This window comes from Pararge aegeria, chromosome 14 (genome assembly GCF_905163445.1).
Source record: "Pararge aegeria chromosome 14, ilParAegt1.1, whole genome shotgun sequence".
Lineage (NCBI taxonomy): Eukaryota > Metazoa > Arthropoda > Insecta > Lepidoptera > Nymphalidae > Pararge > Pararge aegeria.
This window is the reverse complement of record NC_053193.1, coordinates 392,231-413,797: the sequence shown is the minus strand read 5'-3', so window position 1 is coordinate 413,797 and position 21,567 is coordinate 392,231. Positions and strand designations below refer to the sequence as shown.

The following is a 21,567-nucleotide window of genomic DNA, read 5'->3' as shown; positions in this document are numbered from 1 at the left end:
TTCACGATGACGTGCGATATGGGGGCCGGCCGGCTACTGAATGAGCGGTGAGCGCCAAGAACGCATTATTCATAATGTGTACGATGTCCAAAATTATTTTGTTATTGTTTAAATCTGATCATAGCTCTTGACCGTTGTCGGTAACCCATGACGATTATTTAGCTTTTATCAAGTAGGTACTGTTATAACTAAGAGGAAAGATTTGATTGTTTCTATTTTTGTAGAAACCTAATGGCTGCAAAATTTTAGCAGTTGCGCAACGTGGAGTAACATAGGAGATGTAAGTTAAGAAAAGCTATTAGCATATTTTTTTAAAAAGAAGTTACCTACTCGTGAGTGTGTATGTCTGAATTGTTTTATTATTTTTTGGACCACAACCTTTTTATGGTGCCATAGTAATCCGTGAAACCATTCTACAACATTTGTCCCTTAGTAAATTTAAAAAATAAATAAAAATCTTGGGGAGTCGTTTTAGTACAAAACAATTTCAGTATCACAAATACTGTAATACCGATTAAATTAATACTTCCTCCCGTACCAAGTAGCTTCCTGATCCAAAAAAACCTCAATAACAAGACAAAAATAGTTTTTAACATTCAACCATCAAACGTACTCTATCTACGCCGACCTACATTTTAATATTGGCGCAATAAAATTCATATCAGCGCCATCTGGTAGTACGAATTAATACTTCATAGTAAAATATGGCGACGTTCGTTGAACGTCTTGTTAACAGCTGGGTTCTGCGACGTGCGCCATCTAGTACCTACTTCTGACAATAACACAAGTTAAGTATTATGTTAAATGAAAATTACTTAGTATATGACACGGTTGCATTATGTATATAGTTATATACTAATGATAAATGGTGAATCACTAAAAATAGAGACTTCCACAGTTTTTCTGGGCGTGACCTTGGATAATAAGCTACAGTGGGGTGCCCATATAGATTCACTAGCGGGTAAACTAAGCTCGGCTGCCTACGCAGTCAGAAAAATTAGACAGATTACTGACGTTGAAATAGCTAGGCTAGTTTATTTTGCGTACTTTCATAGTGTTATGTCCTATGGAATCTTGTTATGGGGTAAAGCAGCTGATATCGAAACTATATTTATATTGCAGAAAAGAGCTGTACGGTCAATATATAAACTTAAATCACGTGAATCCCTCAGTGAGAAGTTTTAAGAAATAGGCATACTTACTGTAGCTTCACAATATATTTATAACAATATAGTATTTGTAAGACAACATATCAGTCTTTATAAACAAAAAGTGGACATAAACAGTCGACTTACAAGAAATGGTCATAAATTAGTGTCATCTGCATATCGTCTGCGTAAGGTACAGGGATCATTTGTGGGATTGAGTATACGCTTTTATAATATGATTCTTAAGGTGATTTTGGACCTGCCAATGCACAAGTTTAAAGAATTTGTTAAAACACATTTATTAGAGCGAGGTTACTATACAATTGATGAATTTTTTAATGACAAGGTTGCTTGGAAGCATCCGGCTCCGCTTTCAGCTCTAACAAGATAGAAAAATGAATGTTAAAATGCAAAATGTAAATTGTTGATGTTGGAAAAGAGCAACTGCTGAGTTTCTTGCCGGCTTCTTCTCGGTAGAATCTGCCTTCCGAACCGGTGGTAGAATCACTACAAACAGACAGACTTGACGTTTCAAAAGAGCTTATATTAGGCCTACTTGAAATAAATGAATTTTGAATTTTGAATTTTTTGAATTTTGAAATGAAATAATTTTTTAATACAATTTTTCCAGTGGTTTTCGCAGGAACTAAAATAATATCGTACGAATCTGTGTCAATAATTAAGAGTTAAGTTTTTAAATCCATTGCTACTAATTATTTAAATATGTGTACAAGTTGTAATCATAAACTTGCTATCTAACTGTTGTGTACTGACTACTGGTAGGGTTGTGATTGCAACTTAAATAATAAAAAGAAAATTGTTTTTAAAATGAATATCATTAATCATTCTATACATTTTCACATAAACTCTGTGTGGTTTGAGATGAAGTGAGTGACCTAGTTGTCGTAAATTGTTTTACTCTTAAGTTGATATAGCTCGAGCGCGTGGGTATAGCTCGCATCCTGAAAATGGTAATAATTACCCGAAAAAAAAACGAGAACCGTTCCCACTAGATAAAAAAACAAGGTTTTGGAAGAATCCTTAATAATAGAATAAGAGACATCGTTGAGTTAACTCCCAATCAGTGCGGCTTTGTCACGGGCAAAGGTACATCCGATGCTATACAAACCATTCGAATCATGCTTGAAAAAGCGAAGATTAACAAGTCCAACCTACACATGATCTTTATAGATTTAGAAAAGGCCTTTGACCATGTTCCCAGAAATTTGATATGGCAGTCGCTGAGAGCACAAAATGTTCCCGAACAATACATTTGTCTAATACAGGACATGTACAACAATGTTACCACTCAAGTGGTAAGCGCCGCTGGAACTAGTGATGGGTTTGCAATTGAAGTCGGAGTACATCAGGGCTCCGCACTTAGTCCTTTGTTATTTAATGTGACCATGGATTATCTCACGAAAGACTGTCAAAGACCCGTACCCTGGAACATCTTGTACGCAGACGATGTCGTGCTCATATCTGACACTGTTGCAGAGCTACAAAGCCAATTAAATCTCTGGATAACATCATTGGAAGAGAATGGTCTTAGAATCAGCCGAGGAAAAACTGAGCACATGTCCTGCATATTCGATGGTACAACCGACGCCGCCCAAATTAAATTCTATATTAATAATACTCGTATTCCCACAGTAAAGCAATTCAAATACCTCGGATCCATAATAAGCAACGATAGTAAAATTGACGATGACGTGACTTATCGTACTACAGCTGGCTGGAATAAGTGGAGACAGCTCACAGGCGTAATGTGTGACAGAAGAATGCCCCTAAAGATCAAAGGGAAACTATACAAAACTGCAATCCGCCCTGCCATACTGTATGGTACGGAATGCTGGGCCGCTACCAAAAAGCACAGCACAAAGTTACACACCACTGAGATGCGCATGTTACGCTGGTCAGCGGGCGTCACCCGCCTCGACAAAATCAAGAACGAGTATGTTAGAGGTAGTTATGGAATCACTCCCATCGTTCATAAATTACAGGAAAAACGATTGCGCTGGTATGGACACGTTGTCAGACGACCCGCAGACCACATGGTACGAGTAGCCCTGGACATACCGACGACGAAGCGTGGGCGCGGAAGACCCCCCGCCACCTGGTTAACGACGGTCCAAAATGACCTGAAGCTAAATGATATCAACGCGGAAACTGCTCAAAACCGTCTTGAATGGAGGAAACGGACAAGGAGAGCCGACCCCAGATGATGGGAAAAGGCGCAGACAGATGATGAATTGAACTACCTCGTCACGTAACGTCTGGCTTCACGGAAGGTCAGCGCTGTGTCTTTAACAGGCACTGCAAACATTTTGAGTGAAGACCATTTTGGGATCACACCGTTCCTATAATTGTTGTGTAGACTATTAAGTTGTATTTTAAATCTATAGTGTGTATATCAAAATAAAGTTTTCTTTCTTTCTTTCTACCTTTTGTGCTGTTTTGAAATAATCCAGAAACAAGAAATTAATGTTAACTTGACTGATTTTTTTTCAAACTGTAGTCATTTGTATCAAGTATCATTACATCATCACATCAACACATTACCGGCCCACTAGAGGGCACGGGGTTCCTCCCACAAATAGAAGGGGCTAAGGGCGTAGGTAGTCTACCACGCCGCGCTGGCCCAGTGCGGTTTGGTGAACTCCACACACCTTAAAGAACATTATGTAGAACTCTCAGGCATGTAGGTTACCGATGTTTTCTTTCACCGTTGAAGCAACTGATAATTAAATTACTTAAAACGCACATAACTTAGAAAAGTAAGAGATGCGTGCTGGGATTCGAACTCGGCCCCCCGAAAGTTAAGTCGAGCTTCCTACCCAATGCGCGATCACCGCTTCTATTTTTAGTATAGTGGGATTAAAAGAGAACTAGGTTTAACTCCAAGGTCCAGTAATAGTTACCAGTATAGGTAGATATCTAGTGCTTTCTAATTTACCAATTGTATCTAACTATTTGGCTTAGTGATTTACTTTGTCCGTTGTAGAGTTCCCGTTTCTTTCTCCAAATATGTTAACCAAATCCTCGTTAAATTTAAATGGTAGAAAATATTACAAAATGAAACTATGGTTCACATTAATATAATTCGTATATTTTCGATCTATTTCATTATAATTATAATCCTGTAATACATAAATATCTATAAATTGCACGTTAATCCACAGATCATAGTAGGTAATAATAAAATTAAAACAAATTATAAGGTAAAATAACTTAAAATTATTAACTGGATTTAAATGTAATAACTTTTTTAACACTATTTTCTCTCTTTTTCATAGTATATTTTATCTTTTCACTCAGTACAACAACACTTTCTTATTATAAAATCAGAGATGGACAACGGAGTTCCCAGGTAGTAGTAAAAAAAAAGCAAAAAAGTAGTTATTCCAATGAATTTAAGTTTTATCGGATAAATTATACAACTACTTATAGTTTAAAATTTTCATAAGTAAAATACATTTTTTAACTACTATACGTCTTGTTTATAATTTCTTAACTTAGTCTAGCATTATGTCTTATTTCGAAATGCAATACGTTTAATATTTATAATAGTGCAGGCATCAGAGGTGCCGAGTATGCAAGAAGTGATGACCGAGAACTGCGCTCATGCCAGCAGCCACCTTCACAGTATCATCTACAGGCCGTGTAATGTAGAAAATTACCATGGATGGATTCTCCAAATTAAAACCTTAAAAAGTCAGGAACACCGTTTTCATAGTTTTTTTCTATAACGGAATTACTTGAATGAGCTTTACTCGTAAAACAATTTCATACTCTACTTCATACATTATCATACTCGCGGAAGTATGTAGATAATTAACGAATATTATGTGGTCTTCAATTTGTGCATACTCAACCATATCAGCTCCCAATACATAAAGTTTCCAGAAATACTTTGATTTTCATAATGTTCTCAGAGTTATTCCAATCGAAAAACACTTCGTAATAATTGTAAAAATAATGTATTATATTGAGAAAAATATATTATTTTATGTTTTTTAAAACGGTATTGAGACAAAAAAAAATCTTCATTTTAATTTTAAAATATCTTATAATCTATTGCTTATCTGGATAACTGTGTACTTTGTATACATCGAAAATGTCGTAAGACACTCATTTTGTACTTCTAGTCAAAAAGGTATTGTAAAAAATTTAATAAAAATATTACGTATTCACTAGTCGATGAGGTAAATATTAATAAAATGAGCAGTTGATACAAGTAGGCAATTCTTATAAGAGCTCTTGCACATGGCAAATATTCAGGTGTGATCCGACCCTCCCTTTTACTTATTAGAATAAGTTAACTACTATTAGTATGGAATCGAAACAGCGCCGACGAAGAATAAGTAGAAATAGGTACAATATCTCTCACTGTTTTGTCAATCTTCCAGAACTATGCGGCCAATCCATCCGAAATTCTAAATTAACTTTAACTCTAATGCCATGGTTATTTATTACTACTAGTATTATGTCCACAAATCTGTTATGCGTGAAATATTGCCATGTGCGAAGGCTCTGAACTGCAAATTGTCTAATTGTCTGGCAACAAAGATGTTAGTGAAATTAAAAACGAAATTGACAACGAAAACAAAAAAATATTTACAAAATTTGTGGATTTAATAATGTAGAAAGTCTATCTATATACAAAAAATTAAAAACAATTCATTTAATTTACATCACAGCAATTGCCTGAGAGTCTCCAACTTAAAACTAAATTACATTTATAATGTTAGGAAAATCTAAAATTTTCTTAGGACAACAATGTACCTCTTTTTCAAACCTACATAATCTTTGGCCTACAGATCTTTACTTTTGTCATTTTTGATTGCACATTTGCGCCTGTGTATATTCTAAAAATTAGTCTAAGTATACTTAATATAATATATCTAACACTGAGAGAGGTAATTATTATAAATTATTATCATAGAAAAAATCTTTAAAAAAAAAAACAAAAAATAAATGGTTTAATAATAGAAAATGTGAAATAATTTTATTAATTGTATTTAAGTACATTTGAAAGTGTTAATAATATGGCAACATTAACTTACTCTATTAATGAGAAAACGAATGACGATGACATTTCTATCAGTTACAATATCTATTAATTATAAATAAATTGGAATGTTTAAAATATATCTTTTAACTACCATAATTATAATTATAACTTATCCTACTAATATGGTAACAACAACCGACGTTTTAAAAATACTTTATCAAAAATTCGTAACTCTGAACAACCTTGAAAAGTTCGACCACTAAAAGTTCATGTCGAGGACTAAAACCATTTTGTAAAAATTCAATAAAGTACCACTTAAAAAAATAATATGGACACTTTAACAAGTTGGGCATACAACCTTTAATTGACGGCAACAATCCAACAATCTTTGTCTAATACAACCTTCAAAACGAGACCTAATCGGACACCGAACTTACTTTAATCACACTCATAACATTCTGAAAACATCTATCTACTCAGTAATCTTCTCGAAAATCTCTACAACATATTCTTTTCTTTTCCAAACAACATATCCACAAGACAACTCTCTGCAACACTAAAATAAAAATATTCTGTCGTAGATTCCAAAAGGCAATTTATTGAAGTTTACTTGATTCAGGATTAATCAAGATCATAAACTTGTCTTCGATAAAAGTTTTAAAGACAACCCAAAGGAATGATAATTTTTTAAAGTTTTTTTTTTTTGAAAATCCTCCGTTGAAATGCGTAATGCGTAGGGGAAATGTAAATTGGAGAGTTGTTCTTGGGTACCAAATTCGAAACATTAACATTATCCTTCAATTCATCAAATCTTCAACTTTTACAATGAGCATAATTTTCCAAAAAAATCTTTTCTCTTAAAATTCAACTACGAATAGCTTTGACTTTCTAGTTCTGATTTGACTTTCACAAAGTTGGGGTTGTTGGTCTTGAAATCTGGTCCTTTGGGCCCAAATTGATAGACCAGGCGAGCTGTGGGTACTGACACTAGCACCATGTGTTGGTAGTGATAGCGCATGGCTCGGCTGAACTTCTCGAAGGTCATGTTGTCATTCTGCTTCATTTGCCCCCAAAGCTTCGCCACTTCATCAGGTTTGACAAATCTGCAAAGAAAGAAAAGTTTTCGTTAAAAACTTGTTAACATTTTTCGTATTAGAATAATCCTGGATAGCGAATATTACACCACATAAACTTATTGGTTAAGTTAATCTAACTAACAGTTTACTCGTTAAATATAAATTAAAAGTTGTGGTTTGTATAAGTATAAAAATACCCTTCATAAGTATTGGTGACTAGGGGTGCGTTATAATCTAAGAACAAAGAATAAGTATTTAAATAAGAGCAATATGTGTTTGGTTATTTATGAATGTCGTGATTTGACATTTTAATACAAATAAGATTAATGCAAACTTGACTTATACCTCCCTTCCTGCCTTGAATAATTAGGTAAGTAAATATTAACCCAGAATTTAGTATAGTATAAGATGATACTGTGAACCTCTGTTTGTAGAATTATATTTGATTAGTACAATAATTTATTACAAATAACTTTTTCTCGATCGTCAATTAGAACTGCAACGATTTAATTTGTTTGTTTCTATGGCAAAGAAATTTCTTTCCGATTTATTTTAATTCAAGGTTTTGATGCAACGGACAAGGTCGCTGCGTTGACAGCAATTATGTTCACGCAACAGTTCTTATTTATTTTTGCATAAAATTGATTAATTTATACCACTAGCCTTAGAACTGTGTTAAGAGAGAAAGTCGAAAGATTAGAAAGTAGCTGGATTTTTCATTAAATAACATAAAATTACTATATTCATTTAACTATTAATTAAGCTATGTGAAAAAAAATAAGTATTACGTTCTGATTAAAGTGAATCGAAAACAATACACTAGTCTGCACTGTGTAGAAACTGCTGCTGAGTGTACAGCCTAAATATACTCGCTATATTATTAGTTTAATACAAAATTATCTTACGAAATGATCCAAGTACAATAACAATATAATTTACACGTGCGCACAATTAAGATTCCACATATCCTACAATTCTTATAATTACTGCAATGGTGTATAATAAAGCCTGACTGGCGACTAGTGACTACCGCATCACAACGATAATTCATGCGCTCAGACTACATTCCAAGTTCGATCCCATTGTTAATGAGGAAACAAACCGAAAAAAATTAAATAAATACTGAATAATGAAATTCAATCGTTTGGAAAGACCCTTACTACTTTGTATCTAAACTAGCTGTTGCCCACGTTCTTCGTCGGCGATTATCGTCGTGGATCGTAAAGTGAGTGAGTTCACTCATTTGCATCTTTTAAGAGAAACGAATGTCCTAAGAAAGTGGTTACGGATCATGTAATATAATGGAAAACTATCTAATAGTTACCCACAAGAAAGTCCGGGCTACATTAATTACAATAGGAGAAAAATAGTCAAAAATCGAATCGAAAGGTCTAGAGTCTTGGGATAACCGATTATTTCGCCGAAAAGTGTTTACCAGAATCCTGTTTGAAAGTGTGTCGTTCCCCTTTTTTTTGGTTTTGTTCTTACGAAATCTTTGGAGATAGAGAAAGGAACAACAAAGAATGGCAAATCATCTTCAACCAATGCAAAAGTTTTGTGTAATAAGCAACTACTTTTCAACGTTAGATAAATAGTATATTATGATCATCGCAGTGATGATAGAGATGTTTTATTTGAAAGTCCTATTGTAGATAATTTTGCAACTCAAAATTTGTTTTTAGACACGTGTTTGTTGTCAATGGTCCCGTATCTCGTGTTTCGTATCTCTTGGGTTAAGCAATTGAATGTTCAACCGGCAACTAACATATTACCCTCATGCGAAGCAGTCATTAAATAAATTCTCATCCACACGACGTATATGGCATGTGCGAATGAAACGGGTATTGAAGCAACGGTGTCAAGTGATGCAAAGTGTCCAGATAATAATTGTGATCGGAGTCAAGGATTACTTGTTGCCATTACCAAGCCAGCCGGCAAAGCGACTAGCGGCGCCGGTTGCCATGCTTACTGTGTAATAGTACTATCATGCAGACAGCGTTTTTATCGCGTTAAACAATGCGTCAGCACGTGTGCATGGCAGCGTAGTAAAGCAGTTGCATACGGTACTACATATTAGACAATTTAGAAATCATTTCCTGTGTATCTTATAAAGTTCATAGTACAATGTAGTGATGAACTTGATTTAGGTCTCCGTGAAATTGACTAAATTATATTATATTAGTTTTTCTTATCTTTCTTAAAAATAATAAAAGAATAATGAAATTAAGAGATTAAAATACTTAATAATAAATATTAAAAATAAACTTAATAAAAAACAATTAAAATGACGTCAAAATCTAAAATTTAAAATTTAACTTAAATATATTTTAGGATGAACTAAATAATTACAGTTTATTATTATTTAATTATTCTAATATATTGAGCTGTTACTGATTCTTATGCTTTTAAAGTATTCGTCGTAGATAGCGTGTTTAAAACCGCAGCGTTCAATTTGCCTCCAGTGTGAATAAAGCCAACAACGTAATATATTTATGACGCGATAGACAAGTATCGGTGACCTTGCGCCGGAGCGCATGAAAAACCTCTTCAGACTAGACGGATGGCTTTGTATACCAATAAATATAATTATGAACATCTTAATATGCCGGCATAATGAAGTTTGTCTGTTCATATGGAATTATGTTTTTGTTTCTTTACTTCTGCAAATATTATTGTGAATCGTTTTACGAGTACCTACTTTTTGCATCGGATATATCCTATTTGAGTAAGAATGAAACAAATGATATACTTTATTTAAGCAGTCTTACTCCACAAGCACCTTTTTAACGTTGTGTCACTCTGCTTGTACTCGACCAACAATTCGTAAAGGAGCGTGCAATAAATTTGCCTGTTTTTTTTTAAATAAACAGACTGACAGATATCACATCTATTGATGATTCACTACGATTTCACAGCATCGATCATTATTATATCTTGTGTGCAGATAAAGGCGGGTCTAATTATTTTTGATCAATTAATTTATTGAAAAAGATTAATCATTATTTTCCACAGGAAAGCACAAACTTTTTAGACCTGTAAATGAAGCTTAACTTGAAACTTATGCATCCCATTATCCTAATAAAAACAAGACGCCAAAGTGTGAGAATATGCTAAGATTAAAAAATTCCAACCAAACATGGATACTAAGGTCCTTGGTATGTTTAGGTATTTATCTATTAACTACAAGTAGATGGTTGGTTGGCAAGGTTTCTAAGACAATAGATCAGGATGTACCTCTATTTCATCGATAGTTAATTACTGAATAATTGTAGTTGTAATCCAACGAAGTCAAATAAATCCATCTGAAACGAGATATTAACGTGACCACGTTGAATCACATTTGAACTAATCAGAATTAAATAATCTAGACACGGCAGAAACCTCTCTCCTGTACATCTGAAGAAATCGATATTTTGAAATCAATATAGCGAAACAACTGATAAAAGATAAAAATATGAAAAGAAAAGATTAAATGTGATGATATAAAATTGTAAATACTAGCACAAATATTCTATAATAGTTATTAGATTACAACGGTCAGTAAAATTACGGACTCCAGAAGTATTATTGGAAGGACTGTATCCTGAAATAAGATTAAGAGAAGATCAAGTAAAATAAATCTGCATAGACCTTTCATAGGATTCTTTTATCAGACAAGCCCTTGAGTACATGAAATGGAATGGATGACCCCAGAAGTAGTTTTTACACAACGTTCGGGATCCATTTCTTTATTAAAGTGGCCTTTTTGATTTTTACCCCTACGTTACCAAGGCAACATAAATCACTAATCTATATATCTTATGTAAGTATCATAATCATCAATATCATTACACGGGTCTCCTCTTAGAATAAATCAAATTGGTAGATCTGAGTCTGTGTTTTTAGTATGGTTTATTTTTAATCAAAATGAAGCAATAACTTATTCGTCGGCATTGACACTACAACAAGTCGTAGTTAATAGTGTTTCGACCTTCCATTTACCAAGAAGACCGTCATCAACTGTGCTCTAGTTGTAAAGCTCCCTAAGTGATAAGTAATTATTATTGTTGATTATCAGCGATGGTGAAATAATCCGACTCGACACGCACTGCCAAGGCTCCAATGCCATAGCCCAAGCCTACCGCAGGGCCACGACATAGTCCCCAAAGCGGCGTGCAGTGCGACAGTTGACAACATATGCATCGGAATTTATAGAATTTTAATTAACGAGTGTTATAATGTGCACTTACTATATCTTTTTCTCCATTTATTTCTTTGAAAAGAAACCCTTTATTAAAAATAATTGGAAGTACATGAGTGTCTTATTATTTTACAGTCTAAAAAGGGGAGATTATATAGTTTTGTTCCCATATTATATTCGTAGAGTCAGGTAGATGTTAAACATATTTCTATATAAAAATCATTTGATAGAATATATCGCCTAGATGATTCAATTCATATTTGATAAAAATACACATAAATATTTTTTGAAAAAATCACAATTGTCAAGAAAGTCAAGAGTTAAGAGTCAAAAATATCTATTTTCTAGTAGGCCCATAGGTTGCACTTTTGATGCGTACATTACATGAGAATTACACGGTAGTGAAATGATGGCGATAACCATATTCGTAAACTTAAAACTAAAGCTACGAGGGTTCCAAACGCGTCCTGGTCTAAGAAGCCCACAACAAACTAAGCCGGATGTTTTTTTTTTGTTATCACCATCTGACATTGTCTTTTAAAATTATTAGAATTAGAGTGACACACACACATAGAGGCTATTTTTAGTATTTTTTTTCAATTAATAATACTCTTACTTTACCTAAACAATGCGTGGCAAGCAGTGAAGAACAGTGAAGAAAAAATGTTTTATGAACTGGAGTTGATTCATAAATAATTTTCGCTTGGGCGTACTAAGCTGTCGCTTATGAACAAGGTAGTGGCCTGTCATTAACAATTCTAACGATCTATTAACCATTAATACACTATTTGCTTTGCAATATCGTTGTTATTGTTCAAGTCCTTGTTGGCCTCAGCACTCAATGCTAGCGAGTAATTAAACAAAGCAAAAGGAGAAATTAATAAAGTACCATTTTACTATCTAAGAGCCCGTTTACTGTGGACTAGCGAAAGAGATAGAAGCGGTGATAGCCCAGTAGTACTTCGACTTGACTTTCGGGAGCCCGAGATCGAATTCATGCACGCAACTCTAACTTTTTTAAGTAATTTTAAAAGTTTTTAGCCAGTTTTAATTACCATATAACTTGCTTAAGCGGTGAAGGAATATATCGTGAGGAAACCTGTGTGCCTGAGAGTTTTCCATAATGTTCTCAAAGATGTGTGAAGTCCAACAGTCGACCTGGACTACGGCCTTAACCCCCTTCTCATTTCTCACTGTGGGAGGAGACCCTTGCCCTGTTGATATAACGATAACTTGTAATATAAAACCCGGCAATGTGTTTTCGGACAACATTGACATCTCAGAGATGTCCCTAAAAAAGTTTAAAAGTTGTATTAAACTAAGCTTATAGAATAGTCCTACTATAGTATAAAGGACTACGTAATCGATAAAAAGCTTGGATGTCAATTATTGATCTAACCAGGTTGCTCTTCTAATAATTTTAAACGTCAATGTGAGATGGTCATAACGAAGAAAAACACCCGGCTAAGTTTGTTGTGGGCTTCTTCTAAGACCAGGACACGTTTGGAACCCTCGTAGCTTTAGTTTTAAGTTTACGAATGTGGTTATCGCCATCATCTCACTGCCTTGTACTTCTCATGTAATGCATTTTTGACTTAGACTTTTACTTTTGTGGACTTCTTAGACTAGATCGCGGTTGTTAGTCAGATACCACAAACTCACTACATTGGAATAATATGCTGTACATATGTGCATGTCAAATAGTCCTAATTGAATAGATATAATTACACTTTAACTTGTACTATGATATTAACTGTGGAGAGACCGAAACTTGGTTTCATACATAAGAAAATGTTTATATTTTGTATTTATTTATAAGAATTTATTCAGACAGATTAATGTGCGTTTTATACACACGTTGATTTTTCTTTTATAAATAAATTAAACGATCTCCGTCAACAGGAGCCTTGGACAATTGCTAAGGTTATAAAGAATTATGGTGGTAGTACAAATAAACTACTCAAATATGCATACAAAGTACTAAGTAACTGAACTTCAATGGACTTTTCTATCCATAGATTTTTTGTAGGAAGTTTCAAATTCTACGTCCTCTGCCGCTTGCGTCGAGTGGCCCCCTTCGACTTATTTCACGTCGTCTGTCCTGTCGCCCAATGCGGCGTTGAACTGTTTGAAGTCACTACTTCACTACTTCGGCACCTTGGGATCCGGAGGACGTCCAATGAACAAATTCTCTGAGATATATCGCCTCACCCATTGCCACTTCAGCTACGTGACTCGTTTAGCTATGTGTTCTACGGATCTCCTCATTTCTGTTTCAATCACTTAGAGTTACTAAGTCTCTCAACTCTTAGTGTCTATGAACTTTCTTAAAGAGGTCTGTTATAATATGTACCTTTGCCAATTCTTCGAGTCAAAAACCACATGTTTCGATATTCATTCGTTCATTACAAACAAAATATATACATAGTAGCGAGTATAGACGATAACATTCGTAAACCTAAAACTAAAGCTACGAGGGTTCCAAACGCCTCCTGGTCTAAGCAAAAGCCCACAAGTCAACTTCTCACAGGTTTACCATCACTGCTTTCGGATTTTTACCCTGGATGTAGATACTTAAGAATCGTAATTTATATCCTCAACTTATAAATGTCCCAATGCTGGGTATAGGCCTCCACCCCATTGGATAGAAGCAGGTGTTACTTTGCGGAAATCCATGGTAAATTATGAAAATTAAGCTTAATTTTCACAATATTCCACCATTATATTTTTTTTGTAATATTTATCGGACCGTTCAGATGGCCGTGGTGGGAAGTGGAAACTTAACGCCCATAAAAAGTGCAACACTTCGCAGGAACACATACTTTAAAGCACCGCTCTGTGTCCTAAAGCGTAAGTAGGTGTCAAGCCGCAAGCGCCTGAAATTTCACCGGCAACCACGCTCTTCAGACCGGAACACAGCAACGCTGTGGAACGCAGAATTAAGCAGTACTGCCCCGGTCGAGCGCTGTCACAATATATCCACTTTTACTAAAATTACGTTTATTCAAACCAAGATATGTTATGAGTTTGAGCTGAGGTTGTCAGCCTTAACGGCCGGTTATTCCGCAGTCTCAGTAAGGATTCGGAGCACGTAGGGCACTCCTTGGCCCAGCTGATGCCTCGATACCAGCAAGGCCGGACTCCGACCTCGCGCTGGCGCACGCCGCATCCAAATTCATTATCTGAGTCACACATTCGAGGCACGATTGCGTTGTTATTAAAGGACGATGTGCTGCGTGATGGTTCAACCGCCATGGGTGTTTAACCGGCTTCAAAAAAGGGGTGAATCATAAACTTGACGTATTTTTTGGCTTATTACTTCCAGTTTATATTCAAAGTCATAACTTTCTTTTTACAAAATTATAGCTAGATACTCGTCTGGTCAAAAAAAAATTAAAAATTTCTTTATTCATGTAGGCCTATCGCTTTACTTCTGAAGCGACAACATATTTATAACATTATAGTATTTGTAAGACAACATATAATAGTCTTTATAAACAAAAAGTGGATATAAACAGTCGACTTACAGAAATGGTGATAAATTAGTGACATCTGCATATCGTCTGCGAAAGGTGCAGAAGTCATTCGTGGGATTGAGTATACGATTTTATAATATGATTCTTAAGGTAATTTTGGACCTACCAATGCATAAGTTTAAAGAATGTATTAAAACACATTTATCACAGAGCTAGGTTACTATACAATTGATGAAATTCTTACATGGTTGCTTGGAAGCATCCGGCTCCGCTCTTTCATCTCTCACAAGATAGAAAAATGAATTATAAAATATAATTATTGATATTAGAAAAGTGCTGAGTTTCTTGCCGGCTTCTTCTCGGTAGAATCTGCCTTCCGAACCGGTGGTAGAGTCACTACACACATACATACTTGACATATCAAAAGTGCTTATATTAGGCCGACTTGAAATAAATGAATTTTTGTTGTTGGCATCCAATAAACTTTTTGATTTATTAATCAAAAAAGGTAATTATTAACTTTCTTTATCCTTAAAAGGAAAAAAGAGGTTATTAATGTAAAATTAGTAATTAGAAAAAGTAATTAGGTAAAATTACTTTCATAAGTATTTTCATCTTCGCTTCAACCTTCAGAATCAATAATAAAATGATTAGGTTATTCCATGCTTGTTTCTGCCATGCATGCATGCCATGATTTTTTCTGCCACTAAACAGCATTATTGCAATGCTCAGGTGGGTTGGTCCGTCAATTAGTGCTATACAATAAAATTGTATTATATTATAATATTAACAATTGTTTTTCTTAAATTTACATAGGTACAAACATTTTTTTAATTTAGGGGTTGATTTCATAAACCCACAACCTGCACAAGCAGGTGAAGCAATATATATGATAATATTTCTTACGTTATTATTTATAAAATTATATCCGAACAAACTACATAGCATTGATACGTCAAAACGTACACACAATACCTTCGCCCCAATCTGATAAATTATTATCACTGAACAATAATGTTTACCTCGAACACCTCCGTTTGGGGCGGCGACACCTCCGTTTGGCAAATAAAACACCTTTTTGGGCTGTATAACAGCCCAAAAAGGTGTTTTATTTGGCATCTATATGGCATTTACATGGCCCACGCGGTTTATTGAAACATCTATAAGCACAGCAGTAGGTCAACCGATGCAAAAATAACGATAAAATATTGATTTGAATGCGACACGTAAAATATTGGTTTTTTTATAACGTATTTTTTGCAACATTTTACTTGCATGACAGTTTTTATTTACTGCCCTCAAAAATGTCTGTCTCGAGTAACAAAAGTTTGCCCTCATTTGATGTGGGAGGCCCCGCGTTCGATTGGGAAATTTCAACATCAGGAAAACTGCATAAAACGACAAAAAACCTCCTGTTATACCAGTTATAATTAAATTTTGGGGTAGGCAGTGCTTTTGTGCATGTGCGACGTGCACGCCACTGTCTATGGTCTGGTCTAGTAGGAAGCTTAGATGGGCTAGTAACCACCTTACACCACCAAGCAAACGGTTTAGCGTTCCGGTACTACGTCGCGTTGAAACCGATAAGGGTATGGATTTAATATAACTGCCGTAACCCCTATCAGATAATACTATTACCATCTTAATTTGATCATTACTTACTACAGTTGCGGCAGCAGTCAACGTCTTACATGAAGTGCAATAAAAAACATGAGCCTATGAAGAACCAACTGCTCCTGTGCTGGCCTCTTATATCGTGAAAATTTTAAACATAAAAAACTAAATCACGTCAATAAATGTGGCTATATACATAAACAATAATTGACGTTATTAACTGTGACGACGGCAAATATGCTTTAAGTAAAGGTCAAGACTTTAATTGCTTGAATCGAGTATTAAGTGACAATTAACGCGCTATCAGACCGTAAACCTACTGAGTAAAGTAGTTCTGGTTTTTTATAGTAGCTCTTAGTAGGGGTTCTATGTAATACAACCAAAAGCCCGCGACTTCGTCCGTCCATCTTTGGGAACTCTTGAATTCTGGGATTTTATGCTGCGAGTGCACCAGGATGCCATTTTTTGTGATAGTTGATGGACCAGGCAGATGGCCCACCTACCATCAGGTGATGGTAAGAGAAAAACCAGCACCTATAAACAAACTCTAAGCCGGCTTCAAGGAACTCGTCCTGCAACATGCCGCACTTTGTCCATTAACCTGAGGCGTGGGTGTTGAGCATCATGTGTCTGTAATTACACCGACACTTTTAAGACCGGAACACAGCATTTCAACAATATTTTTAGCGGCAGAAATAAGCATGGCGCTAGAACTTCCCCGGTCGAGATTTGTCACAAAAAGCTATACTACCACTAAAAAATAATGAAATCTATTAAGGATTTATTGAAGTCCGTTAGCTACGGGATTTTTAGGGTTTTAATTACTTAGCCTTTGTTACATATGCGCAGCTAGATCGATGTGAATTCTTGGATAGAGATATCTTTCACCCTGGAGCCGTCTCCAGGAGTATAGGAAACTTTTTTATCATCATCATCTGGCCTCCATTTACTATGGAGGCCCACTACTGGGCGTCCAGGTCTTTTGTTGGAAGTTTAAAATTCCACGGTCTTGTGCCGCTTGGGATCCAGCAGCTACTGGCAGCTCACTTAATGTAATCCGTCTACCTCCTCAGGGGTCTACGTTTACCGATGAGAGATCACCATTTCAGCACCTCCAGACCCTAAAGTCTATCGGTTCTCTGAGCTTTGTGCCTCTCCCATTGCCACTTCAGCTTTATGTCTTTTAAGCTCAGTCAGTAACTCTGTTTCTCCTACGGATCTCCTCATTCCTGACTCGATTACGTAGCTACTCCAAGCATGGCTCTTTAGTTTACCCGCTGAGTGACCCTGAGTCTTCTTATGAAACTTATAGTTCGGGACCTGGTTTCAAAGCCATAAGTCATTACTGGCAACACATCGTTCATTGATCCTCAAGCTTTTTATCTCCAAAAAAATTATGGTACCCAAACGTGGACCAAAATAATTGGTTGATTTACCATGTCTAGAGATTGGGTTGGATATAAATAGCACTCTTCTTTCAGACGTCACGGTTAATCATAATACTTATTAACAAACGCATCCTATAATTGGTTATAAATTAGTTATTGATTGGTTTTGGAACTCAAGTTACGAAGTCGTTAAATCGTTATTAAGTACTTTCCTTGGTGCTGTTTTATCGAGGCAAGATGCCACTGGTCATTGTCGGCAAATGTCCTTACTTATTATACAAAGTGATACTTCAAACTGTTTGTATCTTCTTGTCGTATCCTTTGTCACTCCAGATTAGCTTATAACTAAACTGAACCTAATGCTCTATAACTACCAGAACCAACCGAATAAGAGACAAAACAGCACCTTCACATTTTATTAAGAATTTCATCATCATCATCACTACAATCGATTGAGGTCCACAACCCTTTTAAAAAAAATCGTTTATAAGGAGTTCCACAATCCACGGTCCTGGGCCGCTGCCCCCAGTGACTCGTTTAACGGTGCAGGGTCGCCATTACAGTACCTTAAGACATCGACGGTCGATAACTCTAGTTCTTCTACAGATCTCCTTACTTAAAGATATATGGGGGTGGAATAGGAAAAGGTTGTTATTTAATATTTTTAACTATAGCAAGACTGAAACTATATGAAAAATTCGCAGTTATTTATTTCAAGTGAGGACTAAAAAGGATTAAAAGAACTTTAGAAATATTAATTTTGTTTGTTATAGAGATACTATGCAATGATGGTGTTCCTAACAAATTAAAAATTTTGCTACTATTTTCATTTCAATACGACGATATTATATTTCGTTTTTAGTCTAAAATGGTACCAGACTAACCCTGTTAGGGATATGTCAGTTATATTACCCCTACAGTTTATTTTTCAAATAATAAATTCCCAATTTTTCCCTGCCGAGGATAGAACCCGTGACCGCCCACTTTTAAAACAGCAGCGCTTACAACCGCCTGATAGGGGGCTATGAACGATGACGAGGGTATAGGGTGTGACTCTGTGTTTTATACAATTTCACTTTAAACGTTTCACGTTTAGGTAGATATATTTGCTTGTGTCATTGTTGCGGTTTTGGCGGGATCTCAAGCTGTAAATAAGGTTTGCGCACAGTTGTTTGTCAATGATACAAAATGTCGAATCCGTTTCGTAAGACTGTTGATATTCTGGACACGAAATATAAATGTCTCTCGACCTCGCCACGAGGCGCATAAGGAATCAAGATAAACAAAAGTTTTAAATGAAATCGCGGGCACCGAATAGCAATGTGGCACTGAAAATATAAATAAAATAGCACACTTAGGAATTTGCTATCATCCTATGCAATTTGCCTTATTTCTTTTATATATTTATTAAAGGAACACCAACAGCTTGTAAGTCATAGATGGAGGTGGTCACCACCCTCTGATATTAGGAGCTCAACTGAAGGAGGCGTTTGCAGCCAAAGGAATTAAAAACATTTTTCTTCGACGACGTCGTCGTCTTAACGACGAGCGATTACACTTCGAGGCATGTAAGGAAAGGTAAAAATCAAAACAGGAGTTCGAAAATCAGTCTCCCATCCGGTCATCAAATTGAGTCAACGTTGCTTACCCAGCACAATGACTTGTCGCAACAAAATTAGATTTCCCCTCATTTTTATACAAGTTTCCATAATATACCAATATTTAATAAACTTGTATGTACTCAATTTAAGTACGAATACGTACTGCTTCGTTATAATGTAAACAAATGATAAAACACTTTTAAGAGGCACCAACCAGGCTGGGTGTTTGGAGTTGAGCAAAAAATGCACTTTAAAGTACCTTGCACTGTCTACATGAATTGGTTAATAAAAAATGTTTGCACGTGAATATTCTTATGACTGTGCGTAAGACCATTTAAAGTTTTCTTGAAAAAAATCGGATGAAAGTTAATTCAAGATTCAAGATTCTTCGAATTAAACGAAAGATAACACACATATTTTAATGGTAAATTTCAATGAGAATAATTTTCATTGACTGATTAAATATGTCATTTATTTAATAATAATAAATAATTCATAATAATAGTCACCAATTGTTAAACTTCGTTCAAATTTTCTGCAGTGCATGGAAAACACAATCATAACCTTCCAACTTATTCTGCTTGTAGTGACTATAAAACTAAATTGCAAAATTAACAGACAAATGCAGATTGTACTGAGAAATAGAGATATGAATCTAACTACCTATCTACATTATAAAACAGAACTGTGAGTGACTGACTGATTTACTGACTGACAGATGACGCAGAATCTAAACTATTGGATCTAGAGATGGAAGATTTTCAAAACTTATATATCCGTTCAGGGATGCACCGAGAAAGGATATTTCGAAAATCCATCCTTTGGGACCGAGATCCCAAAGTCAACAAAGTCGAGGGCGTCAGTTAGTAGAAGCAGTAACAACTTACCCTTGTCTACTTAACGTCTTATTTTGTGAGGTAATGAATCATCAGAGATCAATGTATCTTGCATAAAGAAGTTAATTTCAACGTTTAAATTGTTTTAACTGCAAATACAATTAACGGAATTTTATCCACGCCTTAAGAGATGAACCCAGTAAGTAATAGGTACATCCAAAAAATTAAAGCTGGGTCTATTTTGTTTGGTTGTGATGGATTATCACTTATTTAGGCACACAAATGGTCATTCTACTTGCAGTATCCGTACTTCTATACTCATAAATTTTGCTAGTTTGTTACGTATGTTTACTCTACCGCTGCTCCTGCGAAATACCTGCGAAATCTTTCATAGAGATAGCTGGCATTCTCGAGACGGACGTAAGATTTTTTATCCTAAGAAAACTAACGGATAATTAAAAAATATAGAATTAAGTTACAGCTGTAAAATCAAATTTGACTTACCTATTTTTATTTTTTATTGTTAATATAATTATTTTAAAGCCTTGTCAATATTATGTCAGCCTGAGATTCACGTTCTTAAGAAAAGTGGTTACTCAATACCTAACTCATCAAAAACGTATAACATTTAACAAATTCAAACAATCAGATTACTTAGACGAACTAGGGTATCTTTAAGAATACTCAAGGCGGATGTCCATGAAATTTCATTCCTATCATTCATGCTCATACAAATTATAGGCTGGTCCTTTTTTATCTTTCATTACAATGGCTTGAATTTACGTAGGATACTGTCAATTTTAAACCTAAGAGTGAGTCTGGAATTTACAGATGAGTCAATCCAAATATCAACGTTTACGACACGCAGTTTGGCATGAAACCAGTCCCTGACACATGGTCCAACCACGCAGTTATATTTGCACGTATTGTTTGAAAACTCTTTTCATTTTTATGAAACCTTTTCTGAGACTCTTACAAAACTGAATCTTTACATACATGTATTTATCAAAAGTCACTTTGATTTTTAATTTAGTAAGCATCATAAAATTATGTGCAAGCTAAGAATAGTTGTGGATAGGGGATAGTAGTAATTAGTAACATATATAAATCTTCTGTTGTTTCAGTTTTAAGGTACAGAATATAGAATTTACAATTATCTAAAAATAAATGAAAAAATCGCTTTGAATTTCATAATAATTGTTCCTATTTGAGTTTATAATTGTAGTAACTCAGA

At 35.1% G+C, this 21,567-nt stretch overlaps 1 protein-coding gene across 1 annotated transcript in view; it reads right to left on the bottom strand.

Moving 5' to 3' along the window:
• Window positions 1–6,200: 6,200 nt before the first annotated feature.
• LOC120629170 (ETS-related transcription factor Elf-3-like) overlaps window positions 6,201–21,567 on the bottom strand; it is a 39,112-nt gene continuing 23,745 nt past the window's right edge. Inside the window, exon 2 of the mRNA XM_039897995.1 lies at window positions 6,201–7,265. Within this exon, the coding sequence (XP_039753929.1) occupies window positions 7,031–7,265 (235 nt within the window). The 3' untranslated portion in view covers window positions 6,201–7,030. The remainder of the gene's footprint in view (window positions 7,266–21,567) is intronic.